At 39.9% G+C, this 23,533-nt stretch overlaps 1 protein-coding gene across 4 annotated transcripts in view; it reads right to left on the reverse strand.

Annotated features, from left to right (window-relative positions):
* Window positions 1-568: 568 nt before the first annotated feature.
* ADAMTS18 (ADAM metallopeptidase with thrombospondin type 1 motif 18) overlaps window positions 569-23,533 on the reverse strand; it is a 79,165-nt gene continuing 56,200 nt past the window's right edge. For all 4 annotated transcript variants that reach the window (XM_063334654.1, XM_063334653.1, XM_063334655.1 and 1 more), the window contains 7 exons: window positions 17,177-17,318; window positions 15,547-15,673; window positions 10,823-11,027; window positions 8,312-8,503; window positions 7,725-7,937; window positions 6,180-6,327; window positions 569-2,516 (listed from right to left, as the gene is read on the reverse strand). In XM_063334654.1, coding sequence (XP_063190724.1) covers window positions 2,401-2,516; window positions 6,180-6,327; window positions 7,725-7,937; window positions 8,312-8,503; window positions 10,823-11,027; window positions 15,547-15,673; window positions 17,177-17,318 — 1,143 coding nt within the window. In that variant the 3' untranslated portion in view covers window positions 569-2,400. The remainder of the gene's footprint in view (window positions 2,517-6,179; window positions 6,328-7,724; window positions 7,938-8,311; window positions 8,504-10,822; window positions 11,028-15,546; window positions 15,674-17,176; window positions 17,319-23,533) is intronic.

Consider the following 23,533-nt stretch of genomic DNA (forward strand, 5'->3'; position numbering starts at 1 on the left):
TCTGTTGAATAACCAGTACATTCCTCACTTGCCAGTATAATGGAACCTTCAAAAGTAGAGAAGTTTCACATGACCTTAGCACATACGCCTGACTTTGAGTGCCTGAAAGGAATGACCTCCATCCCATTCATCATAATGGCTTGTTAACACTCAAATCCACTGTTTTGAGGGTTCCCCGCCAATATTAACCCATGCAAGGCCTGAATGGTGGGGCACGGTTAGCAGAGGTCACACTTAGCTACGGTGCCGCAATTTCCACTGCCCCGAAGAACGGGCCTTTCTTGTGGGCAGCTTTTGTGACTGCCCCTCCACAGAGCTGGCGCAGGCTCGGAGCCACAGACATCCGCCAGTTATGTAGCAGAAGAAAACAGGATAAAATTTCCCTTAAAGATACTACGGGACAATCAGCAGAAATGCAAGTGAATGCATACATGGCTTATGTTACTTGATATTTACTTAATAACCTCCATATTTTATTCATGAATTTTACAATCCCAAATATAATGAAACAGTTAGAGTACTTTATTACAAAGCTTATAAAATAATTAAATATTACACTTATATTTTTTGCTTTTTTTACACCATAATTCATACTTTGTGACCCTACCATTTTCTTTCCTCAGTTGTCACTTAAGGAAGTGAGCAAAGAAATATAAAGGAAAAGCTATGCATTAATAAATTAATTATTTTACATCAAATAATAAAAAGGACACAATTATAAAAACGAAACAAAAAAAACTCTTGTAGTTTTCCTAGAAAAACAGTTATAATTACACGATGTCCAATATCAAGACAGAGCGGTGTAGGTTGAGATATGTTTCTAATCATCGTTTCTTAAAGTATCATAGAATACATGTTTTTAATTTAAATTGTTGCAGAAGGAACTGCTAATTTTAAGTGACCACTGTCTGGCATTAGTGCTGAGCTGGCTAATCTTACGCTGAAACGATACTTTAAAAAAACAGTAAAACTGAACTACATTCATCAAACGAAGTTGTGGGATTGGGTGGAATTAGATAAATATGTCCCTCGCAGGCACTCCCCAGAAAATTACAGTAGAACACAGCTCTGTCTCAGAATGGGTTTGGCAAATAGGTTGGGTATTTTTTCAATGCAGAAACTTCTTAAATTGTACCATTTGATATATAGTGTCACCAAACATCTCGATACTGAGCGATTACAACTATAATGATGTTTAAATTTCTTTTGTTTGCTGGTGGATTCTGAACTAAATAAAAGTATTAGGAGAATGTATAAAAATAGAATTGACTTTTATTTGGTTAGAGTAAATCATCCACTCATCTTTTTTCTCTTTTTCTCATATAACCTGTGTGAATAAATAACTATTTAGAGACATTTAGCATTAATTAATGGACTGTAATATTCTTGTTATTTTCTGTGGTTAACGGCTGCATCAAAATTTGCGGAGAGATTTGAGATTAAAAGGAAGACATTCTTCAGTATCTTGGCATTCAAACAAGCTAGCTTCTGAAAAAAAACTACTTTAAAATATCAAGTTTAAAGTTTAAAGTTACATATCTAATGAGCTTAGAAAGTTGAAAACATAACCATTGAGCTCAATAAGTCTGAGTTCCTTGAGTTAGTTGAAATATGAAATTCTATTTTACTTGTAACACAGCAATATTAAAAGTCCAAATATTCTAACGCTGAATATTTCTAGGAATACATTTCAAGTTACTAGTTAACCATCTCTGAGTTTCTACACAAAGCAGAAAATGAATTCTTCAACACAATAAAAACATTAGCATGATGCAAAACTTGCTTTTCCAGCAGCAAGTCTAATAGAGAAGCACCATATATCTTTGTAGTGCACTAGTTACTTCTTGGGGCCACAGGCGTGACGCTGCGCTCTCCGGACAACGGCCATTTCAGTGTCCTTCTGTGAAAGTGGCAGTAAACAGCTGCCTTACCCTGGGACCATAGTATCATAAAAAAATACGGAAGGAAACGCTTTTGGTAGTGGGATCTGTCGTGCTGCCACACCAGAACCTTCCTCCTTGAGCTCCCAGTCTCTTTTGCTTTGCATTCTGGTAAATTAGCCAGAAAAGGCTTCCGTGCCTTAATTTCTTCCTCATAACATCTGACAGTGCAAAATGACACTTTTAAAGAAAGAAGAACTGCCCCTCGAGTCTCAGTGTTCAAGTGATCCATAGTACCCTGTACTTTAGTGAGGTCAGCAAATAAAGAAAAAAAAAAGAAAGAAACATTCCTTTTTCAATATATATCCAACAATTACTGTACCTCAGACATTCCCCTAAAAAAATGTCTCTTCTATCAGTGGTTTATGTGGCACCGTGTCTTGCCTCAAAGCAAAGTTAATTCCAACATAAATTGAAGAAGAGAATCCTGTCACTGCAGGGTTCAGATAACGCGCTGCTATCAGTTCTTCTTCGTGCATGATTTACAACATTGCTTGCCATAAAATTTGTGGTTACAGACACCATGCTGGGGAACCAGATGACACCAGGTAAAGAAATCCACACAAGAAGGATCATCTGAAGGAGAGAAATCCAAGCAATATGGTAAGACTGTGTTTTAGCAAGTCAACAAGTCAGGCAATAGTTCCGCACACTTGAGTGCATTTGGTAATATTAAAAACACAATGGGTGACTCAATTCAAAGAAGAGGAACCATGAATTAGCTTTCATCTCAAAAATACTAGTTTCTTTTTGATTTGTTAAGAAATGTTTAATTTGTTAATTTGATAGAGGTAGAGATAATATAATAGGAGGGTCAGAGGCTAAAGGAATTAAAAAATTCAGAGCACACTTTGAAGTTCAGAAAAACAGGAGGAAGTAGAGGATAAAAAAAATCATCTGTGTTTTCATCCCTGATTACAAATGGTGTTCTAAAGCCAGGTACTGGTAGAAATGAGCCTGCCCCACACCTGATGCCGATTGCTTGTTGCCGTCAGCATCACGTGGAGTTTACCTGCAGCTCAGAGTAGCATCAGCTCTGAGCGTATGGGCCGGAACGCACAAACAGCACGGGACGCTGGGTGCAGGGGCCTACTCTACACACGTGTGCCCGGAGTGCTCTGCTGTGTGATTGCGGTCCAGCACTTTCCAGAGAGACTTCTCTCCGTCTGACTGTGCAGGGAACCTAAGAAATCTCTCTTCTTAAACACTCTAGTTAGGTGGCATGAATCAGGCTTTTAGGACTTTGCCTGTGGCATTTTGGTGAAATCTTAATTAACTGCAAGGGGAAAAGAGACAGGCTGGCAATGTTTAGTTCTGGAATGCCCAGCTGTTAATTACAAATAAACCATATTTTTCAATTAAGATTTTATTTCACTGAAATCGATGTACAGATCACTTATACACACAGCCCAGTCGCTTTAAAAACATTTCATAGTGCGCCTTTCTCCAGTTTTGTAGTGAATGCTTTGTGTTTCTTTAAAGGAGCAGAGTGATGATTCGTATGGATGATTTATAAACAAATTTGCCATGTCTGAGAGAGCAGTAAGACGTTTAAATGAGGTTTAGCAAAATTTATAGCTAAACTGAAATCTCCTGCGAGCATGGGAAAAGATTCCATTCGACTCTCAGAACTACTGTTTACATGGTCAATAAAAGGAATTTACAAGGAGACGGTGAAGAAAAATCTAGCCATCGTTGTCTGTGTTCTCAGATCGGCTCAGCTGAGTCACAGAAGAGAAATGCTCCTTCACACAGCACACACAGCTTCTTCGCACTCGGTGGGGCAGGGCTCAGCTCCATCTCGCTATAGGAACTTCTTTTGATTAGTCACCACTTGGCTTTTTTGGATTCCCTTTTGTATGATGGCAAAGGTGATTTTGTATACCTTTATCACCCTCTAATTTATTTGAATGAATAAGAAAATAATTTAATAATAATATATTTTTTAAAGATGCCATTTTATTCCTGTTTTTAAAAACATAAGCCTGTCTGTAAATGCTAATGTTGTGTAGAGAAAATACTGTCCTTCAACAAACAGTTGTGCAGGAACTGGGAAGCTCAGTACTGAACTCCAGCCTTCCCACTCCACAGCATGGCCTTTCTGGTCTTAGTGGCGTGGCAGCAGGGCCACAGCTGGCACTTCAGCACCAGCTTTCACGTCACTTCACCTGCTGGCCACCGCGTCACTTCACCTGCTGGCCACCACGCAGAACTTGCCGCTGGGAGGACCCAAAGCAGACAACAGATGACAGGCGCACACAGCACAAAGTGAGGAAAGCTGTTCTGATTAAGTCAGGAAGAAGCCTTCCTGCCAGGAAAGGGTAAATTTTCAAAAATTATGAATTACTGTTTAGAAAATTTATAAGCACCAAGGAGGCAACGTTTATGAATCTTTATGCCCCTTTTGAAGATCGGAGTGCAGTGCTAACATTGCAGAGGTATGCTTGAAAACTGTGCTCTTGGGACCTAATCCAAAGACCATTGGAATGAACACAAAGAGTCCCACAAACTTCAGTGGATGTGGATCAGGCTGTCAGTCCCTAGTTTCTATTTACTCATTTCTGTGTTGTTTAAATTTTCATTCATTTTAAGCAGTTTACTAGGAGTTACGGTGACCGTAACTGCATCTAACAGAGGGATCGAAATGACCCAGTTTGTCTAGGGAAGTGTGTAAACTCTCCCTGAAACATTAATTTCTTGACTGTGATCACTGAGCTGGAGCTGCATGGCTGATAATAGAGACTGATTTGCTTCAATGTGATTCCAGCACAGCTGGTTCCCTCTCTTTTTGCTGCTTTCGACAGAAAGTTAGAGAGCAGTGAAGAGATAATTGATCTCTAGAGCCTGACGACCCAGTTATAATACAGGGGAAAGGGCTCCTGCAGATGTGAGAGAGAGAGAAACAGGCCAAGGCCAGAATTAGTACCAGACTGTACTCCAGACATGACATATAGCAGGGGAAGGCAGGGGTGAAAGAGAAGTGCTTGCTATATCGTGACAGAAAAGGATGTAATACAGAAACTCCAAAGTACAGCAGAATTTTTTAGGAAGGTTAATTTGATGTCTTAAGGACATTTACTTTTGAAAACAGCAGAACTATTTACTTATCCCTTTTAGGACCATTTCATCTATATATCCTTGTTTGGATTCAAGTCCCTTGATGTATCAGTTTGATACCCGGCATGTCCAGAGCTGATGAGTAGAATGGCCTGAAGACAGCAGTGGGTTTTACGGGGTTTCAGTGGTACAGCTGAGGGGGGGCTTGGCTAATGTCAGTTCACAAGATGCAGGGCCAGAGCTTGACCTTTGCTCCCAGCTCCATTACCACCTCTCTCTTGCAATTCGGCCTAGGTTTTATAGAGATTACTTTCAGCTCCCAGTTTTAAAATGGTAACAAGACAGTTAATGTACGGTATTTTGAAAGTTAATGTTTAAAGGGTTTTAGCATACCTACATAACTAGTGTTAAATGAGACAAACCTGGACCTCCGTGAGCTTTTTTTCCTGCAGTTAAGGAGTCACAAACTGTAACCAGCTTGTAAGCAAATATATGGGATGGGGCTAATGCACCACTCTCTTTCTGTGGTGGTTCTGAGAGAATTCTCCTTCCTTCATTCAGAGTGACACAAAACCTCTTGCTCCTTCTGCTCCTCTAGGACCGCAAAACACACTGAAGAGGTGGAGAGGGATACAGCAGACATACAAGTGGGGACAGAACTTATTTCATGTTCCCTGACTGCACTGATCAGAAGCAGTAAGAAGAGAAGTACGTTCTAGACACAGCATTTTTGGACTCTCAGGATATGGGTGCAATTTGAAGCTTGAGTAGACTTCAAAAGACCAAAAATAAATGGCAGATTCTTATTCCTTAGTTCAAAAGTTGCTATTTTTAATCATAAAACAGTACCAGCATAGGACGCTTGTATGTTACTCAACAAGATAGTATAAAGATGCAGCTCAGAACCAAATGGCATAACTTTTTGATGTACTTCTTAACATATTCCTGTTTTTAAAATCTGTCAGTTATACTCTGAAGTCCACTTTAAGGGGGGTTCACTTTGAGAAGAGAGATGCTGTGTATCAGAGAGTAACCGTATAGCTGGAAAGCCTGGGAAAATATCATTCATGAGGCAACATGCCAAATACTAATCTTCAGTGGGCGTAACTGGAAAGGTGATTTTCGCTGGCTAGAGAGTTCTAAGCAGCCAAGGCTGCTACAGCACATAGAGCTGAGTTTTACCTCTTTTCACAGGGACTGGGCAGAAGTTCGTGTTGCAAGCTCTCAGGACGGCTGGTTTCTGATGGGGCAAGCACCCAGAAGCTGGTCTTCCTTGGCGCAGGCACTGTACGCTCCGGGTTTGCACTCCCCCTCCACATGTTACTGTACACTGTGGAGAAGAAAAAAAGTAAAAGCTGTCTTTCATTATAGAGCCTCTCTGGGAGCCCATGAAAGCCAAAGGGGTGACTTTCAAGGGCTTTGGATGAGACTTTCAAAGAGAGAGAGGTCAGGATCGGATGTGTTGCTGTTCAGCAGTCCCCATCAGGACCAACCTCTCAAAGACATGTGCATCTGTTCTCCCTCCCGAACATTTGGTTACTTAAGGACTCAGCTGAAAATTTGGTTCCTTACTTAGGCATTGAGACAGAAACTGAACATTTCAGAAAACCTGTTCCTGATTGTCTGCAGTGATTTCTTTTGAACTCTGAGCCTGTGGGCCCAATCCTGCTGTCTGAACAGAGATAAAACTCCCGCTGGAACCATAATTATGGCAGTAACTTGGGAAAAACAGTATGCGTTTGCAAGAAGATCTATGAAGTATTTTAAAATGAATAAGCCTTTTACTTGTATGTGTTTCATGAAAAGTTGTCTTTAAGATAAATGTGATCATTTTCGTCTGATTACAATTGTCAGGCATACATTGTTTCATGTAAATGTTATTAAATGAGTGTGTGTCTCATTGATATGTGACTCATAAAGTAGATAAGTTCCAGAAATACAGAAGCTTGTTTGCAAGAATGTAGAAACAAATACAGACTGATCCCACAATTAATCATAGTATTTAGGGAATTCCAGGCAATCCGTGCAGATGCTCAAATACATTGTGCATATAGATATGTAATAGTTCAACCACAGTGCAGTTTGAAGAAAGTGTTGGAAAATGAGCGTGGAATGTAGTGCCTCTCGAGCATGAATAACATTTTTAGGTGACATTCTTCAGTTTCAGGACAAAGAAATGGGCTGCACCAAAGTACATGATGGATGTGAACCAGCTGCATCATGTTGCAGTGGCTGAGTGGTGCGACCTTCTTTATGGAATGGCTATGTGCCGGAGACACCTGTGGACTGTTAGCACTGGTGGTATCTCCTCCATACCAACGGACATTTGACTACAGCACAATGTAAGACTGGAGCTAGCTTTAATCTAGTAGCTTGGACTCACATTGCCATAGTCACAGTGGCGCGGTCTTCAGCATTTTATGCCCGCCAGGTGTTTGTGCCACATCCATTCTGTGACACAGGATACTGCGGCTTTTCTAGGTTTGGTGCTCTCTGAGCCCAGCATGGCAACCTCACCTTCTCTGTCCAGGAGGCTGCAGTCCCACTGCAGTTGGTTTGTTCTTTAATGCTGTGAAGTGAAAAGCACTAGGGGCTGCTACTTGAGCTACTGTGTAGAGAAACTTGCTCCTTTTGTAAATTCCGTAAAAGCCAAGACATGAAATAGCGCTGGGGAAAGAGTGCTCGCCAGGAGAGGGGGAGGGAGGTGAGAAGGCTTCCCATTCCTACCTGCTGCCAGGGTGAGGAATACCAGCCAGACACCATGTTATACAACGTTTGCGATGGACAGGCTCCCTTGTTACAGGCCTCTTCCAGGTTGGTGTTTGGTTTCTTGATGTTTCTACATCTTCTCTGAGGAAAGGTGATCAATTTCCCATGGAGGGTTTTCTCACCGCATTTCAGTTCTCGCTTTTGTACACCCGGGCCACAGGAGGCTGAGCACTGCAAAGGCAAAGTACACCTTTTAAATCTATAGAAACTCATTCAGATAAAGAATGCGCTATGTGCAAGAGACCCTGAATTATGCGGAACTACAAAAGCATTGCATAACTAAACCCACAAAGACCATGTTCCATAACGTGTAAACCGAGATATGAATTCAAGTCAGTGAAGGTCCTGAAAAACAAAGACATCAGGGTACATCTAACTACATCTGGATGTAAAGAACTGTGTTTTTGTAGTGGCTTGCATACAACACCTGATTTTCAAATGACAACTCGGCTTTCTTTCCCCCACAGGGTTTGTGTGTGTCCCTGAGTCAGCGTTTCCAAGAGCAGCGAAGGAAGGCAGGGAGCCATGTAACTGCACCACTTTACCTCACTCCAGGAAGAAATCACCCACTGGAGTCGGTCATTTTTGGGGCAGCGTCCGAGCACGCAGGTCTGCTGGGATTCAGGTTTATGGTCTCTGCTGCACATACTTTCAGGCAAGATTTTAACGTTGGGAGAACCGGTACTTTTGCAGTGGACATCCCGTTTCTTAACACCTCTCCCGCAAGTCTTGGAGCACTGTGATGGAAAGAAATGCTCATTTGAACTAGAGGAAATGAAAATTGGCATTATTTGTGTTTTACAGGAGAGCACAGAAACCATGGCTAATGTGCTGTGTAGCTGCCATTATAACGTAAGTAAACTTGAAATTCTATTGGTAATTAAGTAACAGTAACATCTGTATGTCACTTCTAAAACATTGTTCTAAGTGCTTTCTTAGTGTAAACTATGAACTCTTACAGCCCCCATGTAGAACAGATAAGTAATATCTCTCTTCCGTAGATGAGGTAAGTTGGAGTTGTGAGCAAAATGCTTTTTTCCCTGGACAGCATAGCTGAAAGCTGGTCCTAACCTCCCATCGCAGAATCTCCCACGGCAAGATGTTCTCAGCTATTTGTTATTTTGTCCTCACCTTGGCCTAGAGGGATGAGATAGAGGCAGAGAAAACTACCCAGGGAATCTATACATAACCAGATGAATCTCACTACAGGAGTCTGATGCAGACAATGGTTTGAAGATATTTTAATTGCCAAGATTACAACTGAAGCTTACGACAGGTCACCAGCGAATAAACAGGCATTTCTGAACCGTGGTTCGGTTGAAAAGACATCTATAGTTTTCATTGCCTTAGCATACAGCAAAATGCAGGAATGAGCCATTTCTGATGAAATGAAGAAATAACTGGCCCTGAAATAATGCTGCCAGCTTTCTACCTTGGTGCATCCTCTTCTAATTGTTCTTCTTTTTGCTAATAATTAAAGGGCGCATTCCAAGGCAGAATCCTGCACTATCACTATCTGTATTAAATCAAACAAATGTTTTCAAAAGATTTCACGAAGGCAGAGTTGTACTGAGGATGCAACAGAAATATCTGCATGCTGAAATGTGTGGTTTTAATCTTTCCCCTGAACAAACAAGAAACTCCTTTCATTTAAAATTACTCAGATTTGTGTAGAGAGGCTGGGTGTTTTCCATTTTTTTTCCTCTTAACTCCCTTGAGCCTGTGATATAACATCTTTCAGCTGAATCTTAAAATCTTCACTAACTTCTTCAGTAGGCCTGTTCTCTACATTGCAGCAGGACTCTGAACTTAATTTTCATAGGCTTATTTGAAAATCCCAACTTGAATTGTACACCTTCTAAAGAGCTGGAAAATGGATTTTTTTTTTTTTTTTTTTTTTAGTTTAGAGGAAGGAAATTTTGAAAGTGTGAAGACCTTGTTCTTCCTTTTCTTCCTTTTTAAGTATCTAATCATCGTACCTGGTTTTTACAGTCTCCTGACACACTAAGGTTTCCTTCACATACACTGGAAGAAAAAGTTTCTTTTTGAGTGTTAAAACTCTGTTACGATGGACTATTGAGTAGTTACTCATCTGTCAAAGTACATTACAGGGCACTCCCCTGGAGAGCCAGTCTGTGCTTCTCAGCAGGGAATGCTTAGGTCAAGATGTTTCTGAGCACGTAAAGAGTGACAATACCAAGAAGTGTACACAGAAGTAATAGATTTTTCAGTAAATTTAAATCCACCTTGAATCTCATTAAATGAAGATGGAAAAATAAAAATAACATCGCTCCTCTTGATATAAGTGCACTGTCAGCTCGCTCTTAAATCCCAGATTTCCCCATACTTCATTTATCCTTAGACTGACAGTTCATACCAGCATCGATAGCAGTGAAAGAAAGAGCAGAGATGTGTTCTGTGTAAGCACGGCTGTGTTTTTTAGCTGGGGCTGGTTTAATGTCAGGCAGTTTGCAGGTTTGTGAAGCAGGGTGTGCACACACAGGAATCTGCCCAGGGCCCTCATGCCCCTCAGGCAATTAACTGCAGCAGTACTCTATTTGCAGTAGAATAGTTACTCTAACAAAGGCAAAAGAACAACAGTGATTAGCGAACGTGTAAATCACAAATTTATCAACCCACAATTCACATATGTGCATGCATTAATATGCAACTCTAACCCCAAATGTTTCTTCAATCCTTGACTGCCTGTCATCTCTGAGAAAAGTTAATATTGGTGGGAAGTAATCTCAGAGGGGGGTTAACGGCTTTGAAGAATTCATAGAGCCTTAAGTTATGAAACCAGAAAAAATACAAATCCATCTCTTTGAATGTACCAAAAAGGACACCACGTGTCCCCTTCCAGCAAGCCCTCCTGGCCAAGCACTTAGGACGGCTAGTTAAAATATGTACATGGTTTACATATTATCTTCATGAACAGAGCCACTTGCAAAATACTGATCTTCACAAAGTTTGCACCGTTCTTCTTTTTGAGCAGAGTTTTCGGCAATATTTTCATTACGCCAGCAGACAAAAATGTAAGTTTTTCTCCAGATTACCTGAGACCATAGGCCAGGGCTCCATTCGGGTGGGCAGTCCTGACCATTGCACAGCTGCATCTGCGTCGGGGTGCTGACAGGACACAGGGAATGGGCCACTACCTCCTCTCTTTGGAAAGCCCTCTTCTGGACACACTGAATGAGACGACTTTGTTGCCCTCCTCCACAAGATTTGCTGCATGCGCTCCATTCACCTGTTGACCAGCTTAAAGGTGAAAATGTATGTTAGAAACACAGGAGTCCAATTAGCTTTATAAAACCAATACATATGAGCCATCTCTCAAAAGTGCATTATTCAGGGATTCTGCTTGGCCTGCTCTCCCGATGTACTGATATCTGTTCAAGCAATCAAAAAGCTTTAGTTACATATCTGTCTTCAAAGCATGGAACGTTTTGCTAGGGATGAAATCTAAGTCACACAACTAGAAAAACTAGTATTACTTATTTACCGTTCTCATCTACCAGAACCAACTTGCCTATGAATCAACCTGCAATCTGGAATTCCACGGGGACTGAGAGGGACGCTGCCATCGAGCCTCGTCAAGTATCTAAAAGATACAAGGGTCTGGCTAACAAATCACCATTCCTTTTTAACCACACCCACGCTTTTAATTGAAAAAATCTCTCTCAAACAGGAAAAGAAAAATCTTTTCTAAAGAAATGGGAGGATGGTCACTTTTGTCTCTCCAGCTGCTGAAGAGACCTCCAAACAGCTAAGAGACCTGAGGCCAAAGGAAGAAGCTAGCTAGATGGAGAGCGTTCTGTAAATTGATAAGATTCAATTATTGGAAAGTTCTGCCCTTTGTTGGTACATTTTTTCCTTTTACATCTCTCTCAGAGACAGGGTGGAAGAGGAAGATTCACCTAAGCTGATAGGAGGGAAAAGCCGGCATGGTGGGGGAAGAATGGGGCCGGTTGAGCTGAGCGTGCACCTCCCAGTGCACTTGTGCGTAGCTCCGCTCACACGGGACGACAAGTGCTGGCATGGTGCTGTCCGGTGGGATTTATGTCAAACCTTCCTGGCCTCTGCTCACAAAAAAGAACTTGCTTGCTAAAATCAGCAGTCCTGTCATTAGTGTCTGGAGGATTTACATGTCCTCAGACTAATAAATTTGGCAGACAGATGAGGTAGAATATAAATAAAACAGGAAATTTAACCAGCAAAAGCTGTTGGGCAAATCTATACCGTCACAGGCACGCTTCAGTTACACATCATGTCACCAAAGTTACATAAAGTCTGAAGAATTATTGCCAATTGCTTAGGATAAATTTAGGTCGGAAATGTCAATAGCTGCTCAGTATTTCTATTGCTGAAGCCCTGAGCGGGTCCCCAGCCTTTGTGAAACACTTTGCAAACGTACAACCAAGTGTCTTTGTCCTCGAAGGCTTACAACGTAAGACCATAAATAACAACTAGATAGGAAAACAGAAGTGAAGAAACAAAGGAAATTATGAATGACTGAAGTGATCGGTCTAGTTGAGAACTCTTATTGAAAGACCCCACACTGAATTTAAACAAAAGATTTTATAATAGCAGTTTTAAAATTTTTTAATAATTTATGCTGCAGAAAAGGTTTTTGTCTCAAATCCAACTGCATGGTCTATCCAGCTTCCACGGTTTCTCACAGCCTCAGCCCTGTGACCACTGGAATAGCAGCTTACATACAGTTTTAATGACAAGAAGGCTTTTTTTATTTCTTTTCTTACTGTGTGAAAGAAGAACAGCATCCCATTTGCCTGTCTGTTCACATCGGCCTGACAACAAAGCTAATTTTAAGTTGTAAAAAATATATTAAAAGGCTATTTTGGAAAAATTCCTTTGGGAATAGAAGAAATCCCAACTCTCCATCTAGCATCTTCAGTAACTGCCAAAAGTAGTGGGAAATATAAAAAGCACTAATTTCAGGACAAAGAAATATTAATGTGAAAAGTCAGTACTTATGTAATTCCAGAACACGTCAGAAGTTTCCTTTTTGTCTGATTTATAAATATTTGGACTATTGCAATACAAACTTCTGGGAAAAAAAAGTTACCGTTTTAATCCCTTTTACAACTTCTAATTAGTTTGCCTTGATGTTTCTGACATCAGTGTTTGGTAGAACAACCAAAAGTGTTCATTTTAAGAGTTTATTCACCATAACTGCCCAGAAAGTTCCTCTCTTCACAGAGGAGAGGGCAATAAACCTACTTTAATGTCATCTAGTAAACTGCCATTTTCCAAGATTATCTGGGCTGTGATCCAAGAGTATCTTTCATTAGCTCAAATAACTAAATAATTATGACCAGATTTGGCAGCTCTGAAATCCACCAACAGTGTGCAGTACTGATGCCTTTCTGTGTTCTTACTGTTGGGACAGTAGTTTGTTCCTACTCAGACTAATAAGTCTTTGTTCTTATGCAGTAATTATTCCTCACTGACCTTTATAAGTCTGGAGCCTCTTTTATGTCACAAAACTGCCACGCTTGTATCTCATCTATTATTCACCTCCTCCCCTTGCCTATTGTGCCGACTATATTTGTGCTTGCTTTATTTGCTGGCTATTAAGCATTCTTTGTTTCCTCCATGGAATTTATTAATATTACATTTTTTGATGTTGGCAGTCTCGGTTTTATGGGAAATACTACATGCCGTGACTTTCTGGGCAGATTGCTCAGCAGAGATATTCTGGCATAGTTTCACTCGGCTGAATGGCAATCTGTTAATTTAAGACATGGTCCTACATGTAGATCCTCCATACATTAATATATCCTAAGGATTTTAAAAATAATTAATTCTTGAGTTGAATTGTTTTTCCCTAAAGGTGGCTTGGGGCTTTTATGGTTTTTCTTTTTGTACTCTTTTTAGGGTTCAAATCATTAATTGTGTTTTAAAATAGTAAATCTAAGAATATCAGAGCGATTTCAGCATGAAAGCATTGCACTGCATGTCAAAATAGATATTCAGCATTTTCAGCAATAGTTACATCAGTGGATGTTCAAAATTCGTCAGGATCTCTGGTTAATAGAAATGGAAATGTTGTGTGTGGTCAATAGAATTGAATATGATTTCGGGGAAGCTTTATAGCACAACAGTGCCACATCCAAACGAAGGTAAGCATAAACAGCTTAAAAAGACTCCTGGGAACATCACAGACAATACATGTCAGTGTACATGATACTGAGTTCATTGGATAAAAATAGTTCTGGCAGAAGATAAGTCGCAAATTAAAAGATTGTGTTTGGCTACAAAGATTACTTAAAATTGGTATTGAGAAAATCATGTGGCTAAACGCAATCTGAAGAAACTGCTGAAGCAGGAACATGGGGCTCTCCTGTCACATGTTACCATTATTTAAACCTTATCTCTATCGGTTTGTGGTCATAGTCTATAATTTGCTATTTGGATTTTGTGTACTCTGCTGTAATCTTTAAATTTTGCAGGAAATTCCAAACTATTACTGGACTATTTTTTAGTATGTTCAACATATTGCGAAGTATGGATTTTTAAGTAAAAACAAAGCCACTGCAGAACATATACATCTTTTTGCTTTGCCCCATCATCATCTTCTGGACTGGCGGAGATGGGGAATGCTCACTATTAAATTCCATTAACTGTGTTATTTTATGAAGTATGGGAGTGGGCTTAGCCAGTTGCTTTTGCCACCCATGGCTTTTATCACCGCAGAGTAAAACCAGCAGGTGACACCGGGTCTAGAGCTTTCCTGCATTTCTTCTGCCTTCTGCTGCCTGTGCACTTCAATGTATCTTCAACTGTCTTTATTTCCAACAGAAACACTCTTAATTTTTTAACATATTGCTTCAGAAAATCTGGAAGTCAAATGTCTTGTCCAACATACTACAGCTTTTCTGATCTTTGGTATAAAAGTAATGCGAAGGTTGCAAACTCAGGAATCCAAAAGTGAAAAAAACAGCAAAAGAAAGATGGCCAGTGTGTCCTTAAATCTACCCATTTATATTCTGAGCGACATAATACTGTGTTTAATTATACAAGCACACAACTTTTTTTTTTCCAAAGGGCCCCTACCACAGCTACCATAAATCAGTGTAACTCCCTTGTTTTTAAAGGAGTTCTGTTGATTTGGACCAGCTGGATTCTAAATGCTTATCTATATGTCAGTGTCTTCCTTTGCATCTCACCTTTCTTATGTCTTTCAGAAAACAAGATTGTTCACATAGGCGATGTCTTCCTATTTATTTTTGTGGGTACCAGTAGCATTGCTGACAATTTATTTGGTTTAGATAGTCCTATTTTCGGTATCATAGTACTCTGTGGGACGTTTTGTCCAAAAATCACTAATTACACTTCACAAGATTCTTTTAACCTAATCTAATATGTGGAATCTGAGTCACGGGGCCAAGCTTCCACACGGGGAGTAGCACTTTACTCAGGAAATAGTCTTATTGATTCAAGGTGAGTAAAGGTGGCAGAACAGGCCTCTAAGTAACTCAGATTTACTCAGTGTCACATAGCTAACCCCGGCATGGTGACAGAGCTGCGAGCAATCCTCGGGAGGTCTTCCTTAGCAACATTAGAAATACCGCCTCTATTATTATCATTGGGCAGAAGCCTACACAACTAGCATTTTTAAACAATTACTGTTTTACGTTACAGAATAAAAGCGGGTTCATCTAGCAGGCTATACAGTTCTGTCGGAGAGGACTTCTTTCTTGGCAAACTCGGTCATTAGGCATAGCAAAGAGGTACAAAAATAAAGAGAACTTACTACGCTGGGCAGGGATTAGTATTGCATAGTTTTGTTTCAGTTAAAGGCTTCATCCTTGGGCCACAAAAGGAGGAATTAACTCGTGCACGATGATCTTCTAAACAAATTGCTTTTGCTGTAATGTGTCCTATGGAAGTATTAGAAAAAAAATACAGTAAAATAAATGTTCACTCAAAATACAAGAGAAAAAGTAATAGGGAGGAATATTAACTAAACAAGTCCAAGCTCATTCTTGGTACAATTCCACTGACTTGAACTAAATAAAATAGGGTTTAATTTGGCAATATGTTTTTAACATTAATTTCCTTCTCTGTAACACAGGTCCTATTGAAGTCAGATGAAACATTTTAGTCATAAACAGCATATTTGCAGAATCCTCCCCCAGCAAAAATTAGGAATTCTTCAAATCCTCATTCCCTGCAGAAAGCAGCAGTGCTTGCTTAGAGCTCTCCTCACACGCTTGCAAACTGCAACTAAATATTTTGCAACTTTTTACAGTCCATCTTTACAGACTTTGGAATTCTGCAGGTTCCGGAACCTAAACTCTGTCTAGCGTCAGCATCAGGACAGATTACCGAGAAGACTAAAGATGCCTTATGAGATGAGGTGATTTTATAGATTTATCTTTTAATTGAGACGTATCATTCCCCTCACACACGGTTCATTGGGCACAGCAAGTCAGATTTGGAAACACGGTTGTTTCCATTGTCTTTATGTCCATTTGTTTAATGCAACCTTCATTTGTTTTAAAGGGAAGCAAGAAAAATACAGTTGTTATATTTTCTGTCTGCAGGGCTCCCGGTGGGTCTTTCTTCCAGAAACACTCGGTTGCGAGGCTGTGAGGTCTGACAACACAGTAGCAAGATATTCCTGAATTTCACCTGGATTTTTTTGCCAATACAGGAGCATAACATGGCATTTCCTTGGTCACCTAGGCCTATTCTTTGGTATTAGAGACAACTGTTCTACATAGTCTTATTTATATGACCCAGTTCCAAATGAAAGGCCACTAAAATTTTAATTCCCAATTCTTTTTCCAGGACTTCCCACATGGCAGTTTTCTGCTTTGATTACAGCCCAGACTTACTTTCACTGACAGAATGTCCAGGATTAGAAAAACAAATAGCTGGTCCGCACAAAGGAAATACCTAGAGGAATATGGTAATAAGGAATCCTTAACTTATATAGAATTTCCGACTCCGACCTGGCAGAAATCAAATATTTGTAACTAAACAGTGAAGAAGATCAGGGTGCAACTGTCAGTAAAGGTCTTGATAATATTTTGGTCTTCAGTTACTCTCTGCAGGTAAGATAAATTGTACTCGTTATTAGGTATCTTTCTTAATTCCCACATTACTTCAACAGCAAGGTACTGTACGCACACGGATTGACCTGAAGAAAAAAGCCTGAGTCACGAATTGAGACTGGCATGAATTTTTTTTACTATAAAGGCAGTATGAAGGTACTTCATCTATGTTACAAGTTGTCAGATAAAAAAATAAGGAGCAGGTGTTCAGTATGACCCCCTGAATGTATTGATACACATTTGCAAAATTAATGTCAGCCGAAATGTTTTATATGCTTTGAAAAAATGAAAAGGAGGAGGATTGGCAATTAGAAAGTTACCTACCACCACCACAAGTAGCTGAGCACTCTGACTGCACCGTCACCCAGGAGTAGCTGTGTTTTTTGACAGATGTCTTGTTTTCATTGTTGGTTTTGGAAAATGTATATTCCCAAGCAATCCCAGGATTTTTGCCTTGTAACAGGATCTATGGAGGGGTATTTGGGGTTTGTTTTAAAAAAAAAGGCAGGGGGAGAGGGGTAAAAAAAAAAAAGGAAAAAAGGATTCTGTCATTCTGAAGGAAGGTGAACTAAACATGATACACATATAATGTATTTATACACACCAGGTTTGTGAAAGAATTTTCAGGAGACCTAATTTTTCGATAAACTAAAAATCGTCAAAGTAATTCCTAAACAGCAAAGCATTTGCCTGGACTAACACCTGCAGGGCATATAATAGGAGAGTGCAGAAATACACGGTTCAGCATAACACTCCTTTAAATCAGAAGGCATTTGGCTGGCTTGGTGAAGCAGAAATGGCTTCAAGTAGATGGGAAATACCGGCCACAGGCTTTGGATAGTGCAGCATTCGTCACTGCTCCTGCCCCAGTTCCCAGTGCTCTGCTCCTGCCACTGGCCCTTTACAAGTGGGTCCCCGCATTCCCTGGCAGCTCACTGGCAGGTGCCTGGGCAGTGCAGGGGATGGATTTAGGATTTGGGAGAAATTTCCTCTCTTTTAGTGAGCAAAGCGCAGGCTAGCTGATCCTTCCACAGTGCCTTCTATGAATGAAGAAGCCTTTGCCCATTAAGCAAGCAGGACTCAAATGCTTTACTGAAAGCCGCCTGAGCAAAGCAGTAGTACAGCTGTGTGGGGACTGGGAACAGAGGTGGTTAGACATGGCTTCCTCCATTCTTGACGCTGAGGGTATAAAATAGGTGGGTTTTTTTTCTTGTAAAAAGCTTTTTCTATGTGGACTGGCAATAAATTTTGTTTGGAAGACTCTCGGCTGGTATTTTTCTCACAATGGTTGAAGCTGATAAAGCTTCAGTCCAGAAAAGGACACATCCCTGAATGTCTACAAGGGGAAGAAGGATTGGAAAAATCTTTTATTCATGATTTTAGCGTAATGTGTTAGAAAATTTACAAAACGTGTGATTACTGACTATAATAACAATCTTTGCCATTTAACTTGGGGAGCCTAGCTCTCGGGGGATGTACTATTTTAGTGGTGAATTACATTGCAGTTTTCATGTAGGCAACTTCCTAAAATTCACTGTACTCATTTCAAGTCTGAAGTATAATCAATGCAAGATGCATGAACATCTGACACATACCTAAATTTGGGGAGAAATTTCTATTTAACAGCATTTATTTTAGAAACTATTTTTGGCAGCAAAGTGCATTTATATTCGAACTTAATAGAAAAAGTGCAAGAGTTTACAGTTACAGAGCTCTACTAAGTTTTAATTCTTCACCAATATGGATCTGGTCATGGTAATATAAAGAGCAGGTGCAGTTAACCTCAGTTCCTAAATATGCTTTTTGATAAGGACTAGCATTTCAAGTACAATTTCAGGCTATGTTAATGACTACCATTCAGAATATTAATAAAATGTCAGTTAAGTTCATGTGATGTCTATCCTGAGTGCTTAAGCAATCCATGTAGGTAGAACTGATCTCTGTATAGATTTGTTTCATGAAATAGCAACAAATGTGCATTTATGTCATTTAAGACCTAGGAATATAATAACATTTTGAAATGTATCCAAGGGTTTTAAAGTAAAGTATTCTGAAAATGTACCTATTGAAAAACAGAAATTACCCATGACAGTGAAAATTCAGACAAAATTTACGTGACCTGCAGCTCAATAATGTTGAACACATGAAGGAGCTGGACTGCATAATGTTTACTTTTCTAGAAGAAAGAAAAACGGATGCTATATTTTCCATTCTCAGTAGACAAAGATTTTATTTCAGTCAGTGAACCTTAATAATGATCCAAACTGAGAATATAGCAATTAGGACTGTAAAAGGCAAAATACTTCCAGAAGAATTGGAGAGTATGTGCCTTCTCATCAGAAGATTCATATTAGAAGATTCTCCAAGCACAGGTCAATTAAAGTATTTCATGTGAAAGTTTTCATCTCGCCCATCCACACTTAATTCATGAGCACCTTAGAACACCTGTGAGATTATGGAAGAAATAGGTCTGAAAGTGATTACTGACCTCTCTATTTTCACTGAATATTCTTGATAGAAATACTGTTACTATATCTGTTTTAGGGGTAAGTCATGTATGTATATATGTATCACCACAATTTTACAAGAACAGGTTTGAAATCAAATACTCCGAAATTAGGAAACATTGGACTTGAGACTGCTGTGCAGCTTCATGCTGCCCTGCAGAGGTACACTCTGAGTCCCTGGATCTCAAACTGTCTTTCCAGAAAGCCTCTGCGCGCTCAGTGCTCACAGCACAAGCTGCTCACTGATGAGCGTCTTACGAAGTTCCCACATGATACTTTATGCTCGTTCTTCGAGGTGTAGTTCTGTGCCCTCTTTGCTGTGCTCCATTCAAACCCTTACCAGTGTAACTTTTTTCAGGACCTTTCTTTTTTTCCTTGGCTATTCGTCACTATCTGATGTAAAAGTTTTATAAGATTTAACAGCCCCTTCAGATGAAGGAAAATATGTCTTCTACATAAATTTTTATTTTTAGAAAGCTGTCCGACTGCTGATAGCAAAAAGTCCAACTCTGTTAAAACAGCTGTTCCACAGTCGCTTTGGATCTTGAACCTGAAGTCCATGAGCATTAGTTTTTAGATAAAAACAGGTTGCAATAATATGTGTTCACTCTGCAGCCCTTCTCTTAAGTACAAATTGAGACAAATACCTAATGCGTAGAGTTTCAGAACATGTGCTTCAGAAAAAAATAGGGTGTGTTAACCCTAATAAGAATTGAGCCCTGGAAAACCGTTTAACTAAAACAATTCCTTTCCTGGTTCTTCTTACAGACCAGACCTCAGAATGCTTTGATTTGCTTTTACTCATTGGAAGGTCCTACGAGTCCAAGGTATTAGCACAGATCTCAGCATCTTAGGCAGCCAGAAACAATTTCAGAGCAGCTTTGTTGTCTTCTTCTGTTAGAAAAGATCCGGCTAATGTATGAACAGTCAAAACTCAGATTTCCTCTTCTGCGGTCCTATGAGGATGCACTTTCTCCCATTTCAGTGGGTGCTCTGTGTTCCTTCAAGTGCAGAGGCTGAAATTCTATTTGGCCTTTTAGTAAAAGTCACGTGTCAACAGAGGAGGAGGTTTTGTCTATACCTCAAGACCTCGTGTAAGGGTTAGCCCTTGTCTCATTTGAGTTTGACAACTGTCATAAAACTGTGCTATGTCGATGGCCAAAAAAAACAGTAAAGCTTAAAACTTTTCTAATAAAACTACCCTGAAGTATTAGACTGAACACTTGTCTTCTGAAAGTGCTCTTCACTTTGTGATAGCAGAGGCAAGAAACAGAATGAATGCACAAAAGAGGGAGGATAAGATAAAAGTGGCAACGAGTTTTACTCCTGTTAGAGCAATATTCTCCTGGTGCTTCAACAGAGTGAAGGGAATGAGAGGAAATGATCTCGGACGAGTTCGAACAAGACCTATTAGTATCTATCACTTCAGAGAACAACCCCACAATGATATAAGAAACTCGCACCCTGCAGCTGAGTGAGTGCCTGGGGGGTAAATCCTGCGCACCAGCCACACGGGACCATACACATATTAAGACCTTGGGCTACACCCCCTTCTTGGGCGTTGGAAAGCAAACGCAATTCTAACAGGCAGAAGAAGTGAACTTCCTCTCCGTGCCCTGGCTGGCAGCCAGAGCTACAGCCCTTCCAGCCAGCAGGCCACCAGAGGGAATGCTTACAAAGCTGCAGCAGGGTCTCTTTCCTCCTGTATCATCCCAGCTACATAGGAAAAGGGCAAAATCAAACTCTGGAAAAGCATTGGAGACAAAATATTGCAGTGCACAAACCCATGTACTTTAACGTCCCTGGCAATATCAGATGAAAAATAGTATACAACGTATAATGTTCAACCAAGTTTTCATTAGGAATGCAATGCTATTGCAAAGTTGCAATTTTGCCAAAGTAATGAGCATATAAAAAATTTTCTATCGTATTTTCAAACGTTCATTATAAAGCCCTTCCTTAACAACCCAATAACTGAAGTCTGCATATACAGCCAAGTTATCAGACCTACAAATTTGGAAAGACCTCCAGTGCTAGTCTACTTAACTGGATGCATTCCAGCATCTTTTCAGCCAACTGGCATTTGCTCCCAAATTTACAGCTGGCAAAAAACCTCCTTAAACATTTCCAGTTCCTCAATAGAACTGTTTAATGTCTACCTTTAACACACCAACCACCTGACTTCAGACACAACACTCAGCAGCTCTGACCGCAGGGCGCAGAGTTATAAAATTTACAGCTTCTTGAATTCGAAAACCACAGACTCTGTGGCTGGAATCTGCCAGATCTATTCTGAAGAAAAAGAACTGTGGCTTTTGCTGAGGGCACAAAATGTTAAAACAATGGCTAAATTGAATTCTCCTGAGTAAAGAACCTTTTCCTTTTGCTGCTAATTTTTATTTCAAAGCTAAATCAATACATTTTCTAAACTAGCTGTGCATCTGCTCCTTTGTTAGAGATTTTTTTTTTTCCCCCATGGCTATCCTAAGTTTCCAATACAATACTCCATTTTGCAGGTCAAATTCTTAAAGAGTCTATCAACATAGCTTTGTTAGGACTGACTCTGTGCTTTTCATGTGTTTTTTTATTGTAAAATGTGTATGTGAAGTTACTTGCAACACACTGATTTAAAAGAGATTAATTTACACAAGATAAACTCCTCTCTCTTCCATAATAGTCCGTCCCATGTATAGGAAAACATATTAATGGCTGGCATGTAACAAGCTGAAAAAATGACTCATTAGCTCTGGAAGGACTAACAGACATCTACGAATCACTTACAGAAGGAAGCTGAGCTTAGAGAAAAAGGCAGGTAAAGGAAAAGCTACTCTTTACCCATCTGTGCTTCAGGTATTTTCATCGTTACTCATTCTGCATGCGCATAGTTTACAGAATGGGCATGAGCCCAAACTTTGAACCCCAGCATCCATGGTAGCTTTGATCCGAGTCTTCAGATTGCATCTGCATTTCCTGGGTCACTCCCACGTTTGTAAGTCTTTGATAATTTCTTCAGGTACATGTAACAGAGTTAAGCTCTCTGCAATGGGCCATCAATTACACCAGTAAGGGCAGTGGGGAAGTCTGTCTGTGTGGGAGCCTGACTGTGTTATGCCTGCAAGACCTGCAGTTTTCATCCACTCTGAATCTACCTGCTGTTTAATAAATATTGTAACGTCCAACATCCTAAGCCAGATTCTGATGTCTCTGTTCAATCAAGATTAATTCCATTGACTTCTATCAATTTATTCTGGTTTCAGTAGGATAAATCTAAGCATGCGGCATAAGACGCTGGCGGAAAGCTGTTTAAAACAAGTTTTACAACAGGACCATTGTCTTGAATGGGCAGTTATTGGATGGGATCCTTGACAGGGGCTAACACCAGGAGCTTCAAAGGAAAGTGAGAGAACACCTGTTTGGAAAGCACCAGCACAGGAAGAATTATCCATTGCTTACTTAAGCCAACCCTTAAAACAAAAGGGGTTTTATCTCGTCAATACTTCTAAAGTCACTTTAAACACAATCTTAACTAAAAGCTTATGACAAACTATTGTTTTTCAAGAAAGTCCACTAAGGTCATTAGAAAGAAAAAAAAAAGGTATCCTTGAAAGGTCCTGTATGATCTCATTTCTACTTCAGCTGTTTCAAATTTATCTTCTGTTGTTATTGTGTCTCCATTTTTTTAGTGTTCACATGCTAAATGTACAACCTTCAGGGATACTGTCCAGCTAATCTCTCCTCACTAAAGGAGAACCCTTTTGTGCCTTGTATTGAATCCACATCTGTATCTCATAAGCACATCTTAGCTCTCTTTAGCTTACTTTCTCTTTAGGGGAAATCAGTACAAATTTATCATCTAGTAGCTAATAATAAATGTAATGCCTTATAACTGCAACTTGGCTTTCTCCCAGTGGCAGCTAGATCATCAGTAAAGTCATTCCACCTGGCCTCCTTTCTCTTTTTTTCCCTATTGATAAAGAGGAAGTGATTTACTGGTTTTAATTAGACGTATTCCTGCCTCGAAGCTCCATTCACCTTCTCTTCCTGTGAATGCCTGCCTCTTTGCAAAGCATCCTTTCCATCTGTGACTTATTGCTGTCAAAATTAGCTCTTTTTTCACAAAGATTTCACAATTTCTTGATTCAATATTTCACCAAGTTTGAGGTAAACTTCAGTG

This window comes from Chroicocephalus ridibundus, chromosome 4 (assembly GCF_963924245.1).
Source record: "Chroicocephalus ridibundus chromosome 4, bChrRid1.1, whole genome shotgun sequence".
In the NCBI taxonomy this organism is placed as follows: Eukaryota; Metazoa; Chordata; class Aves; order Charadriiformes; family Laridae; genus Chroicocephalus; species Chroicocephalus ridibundus.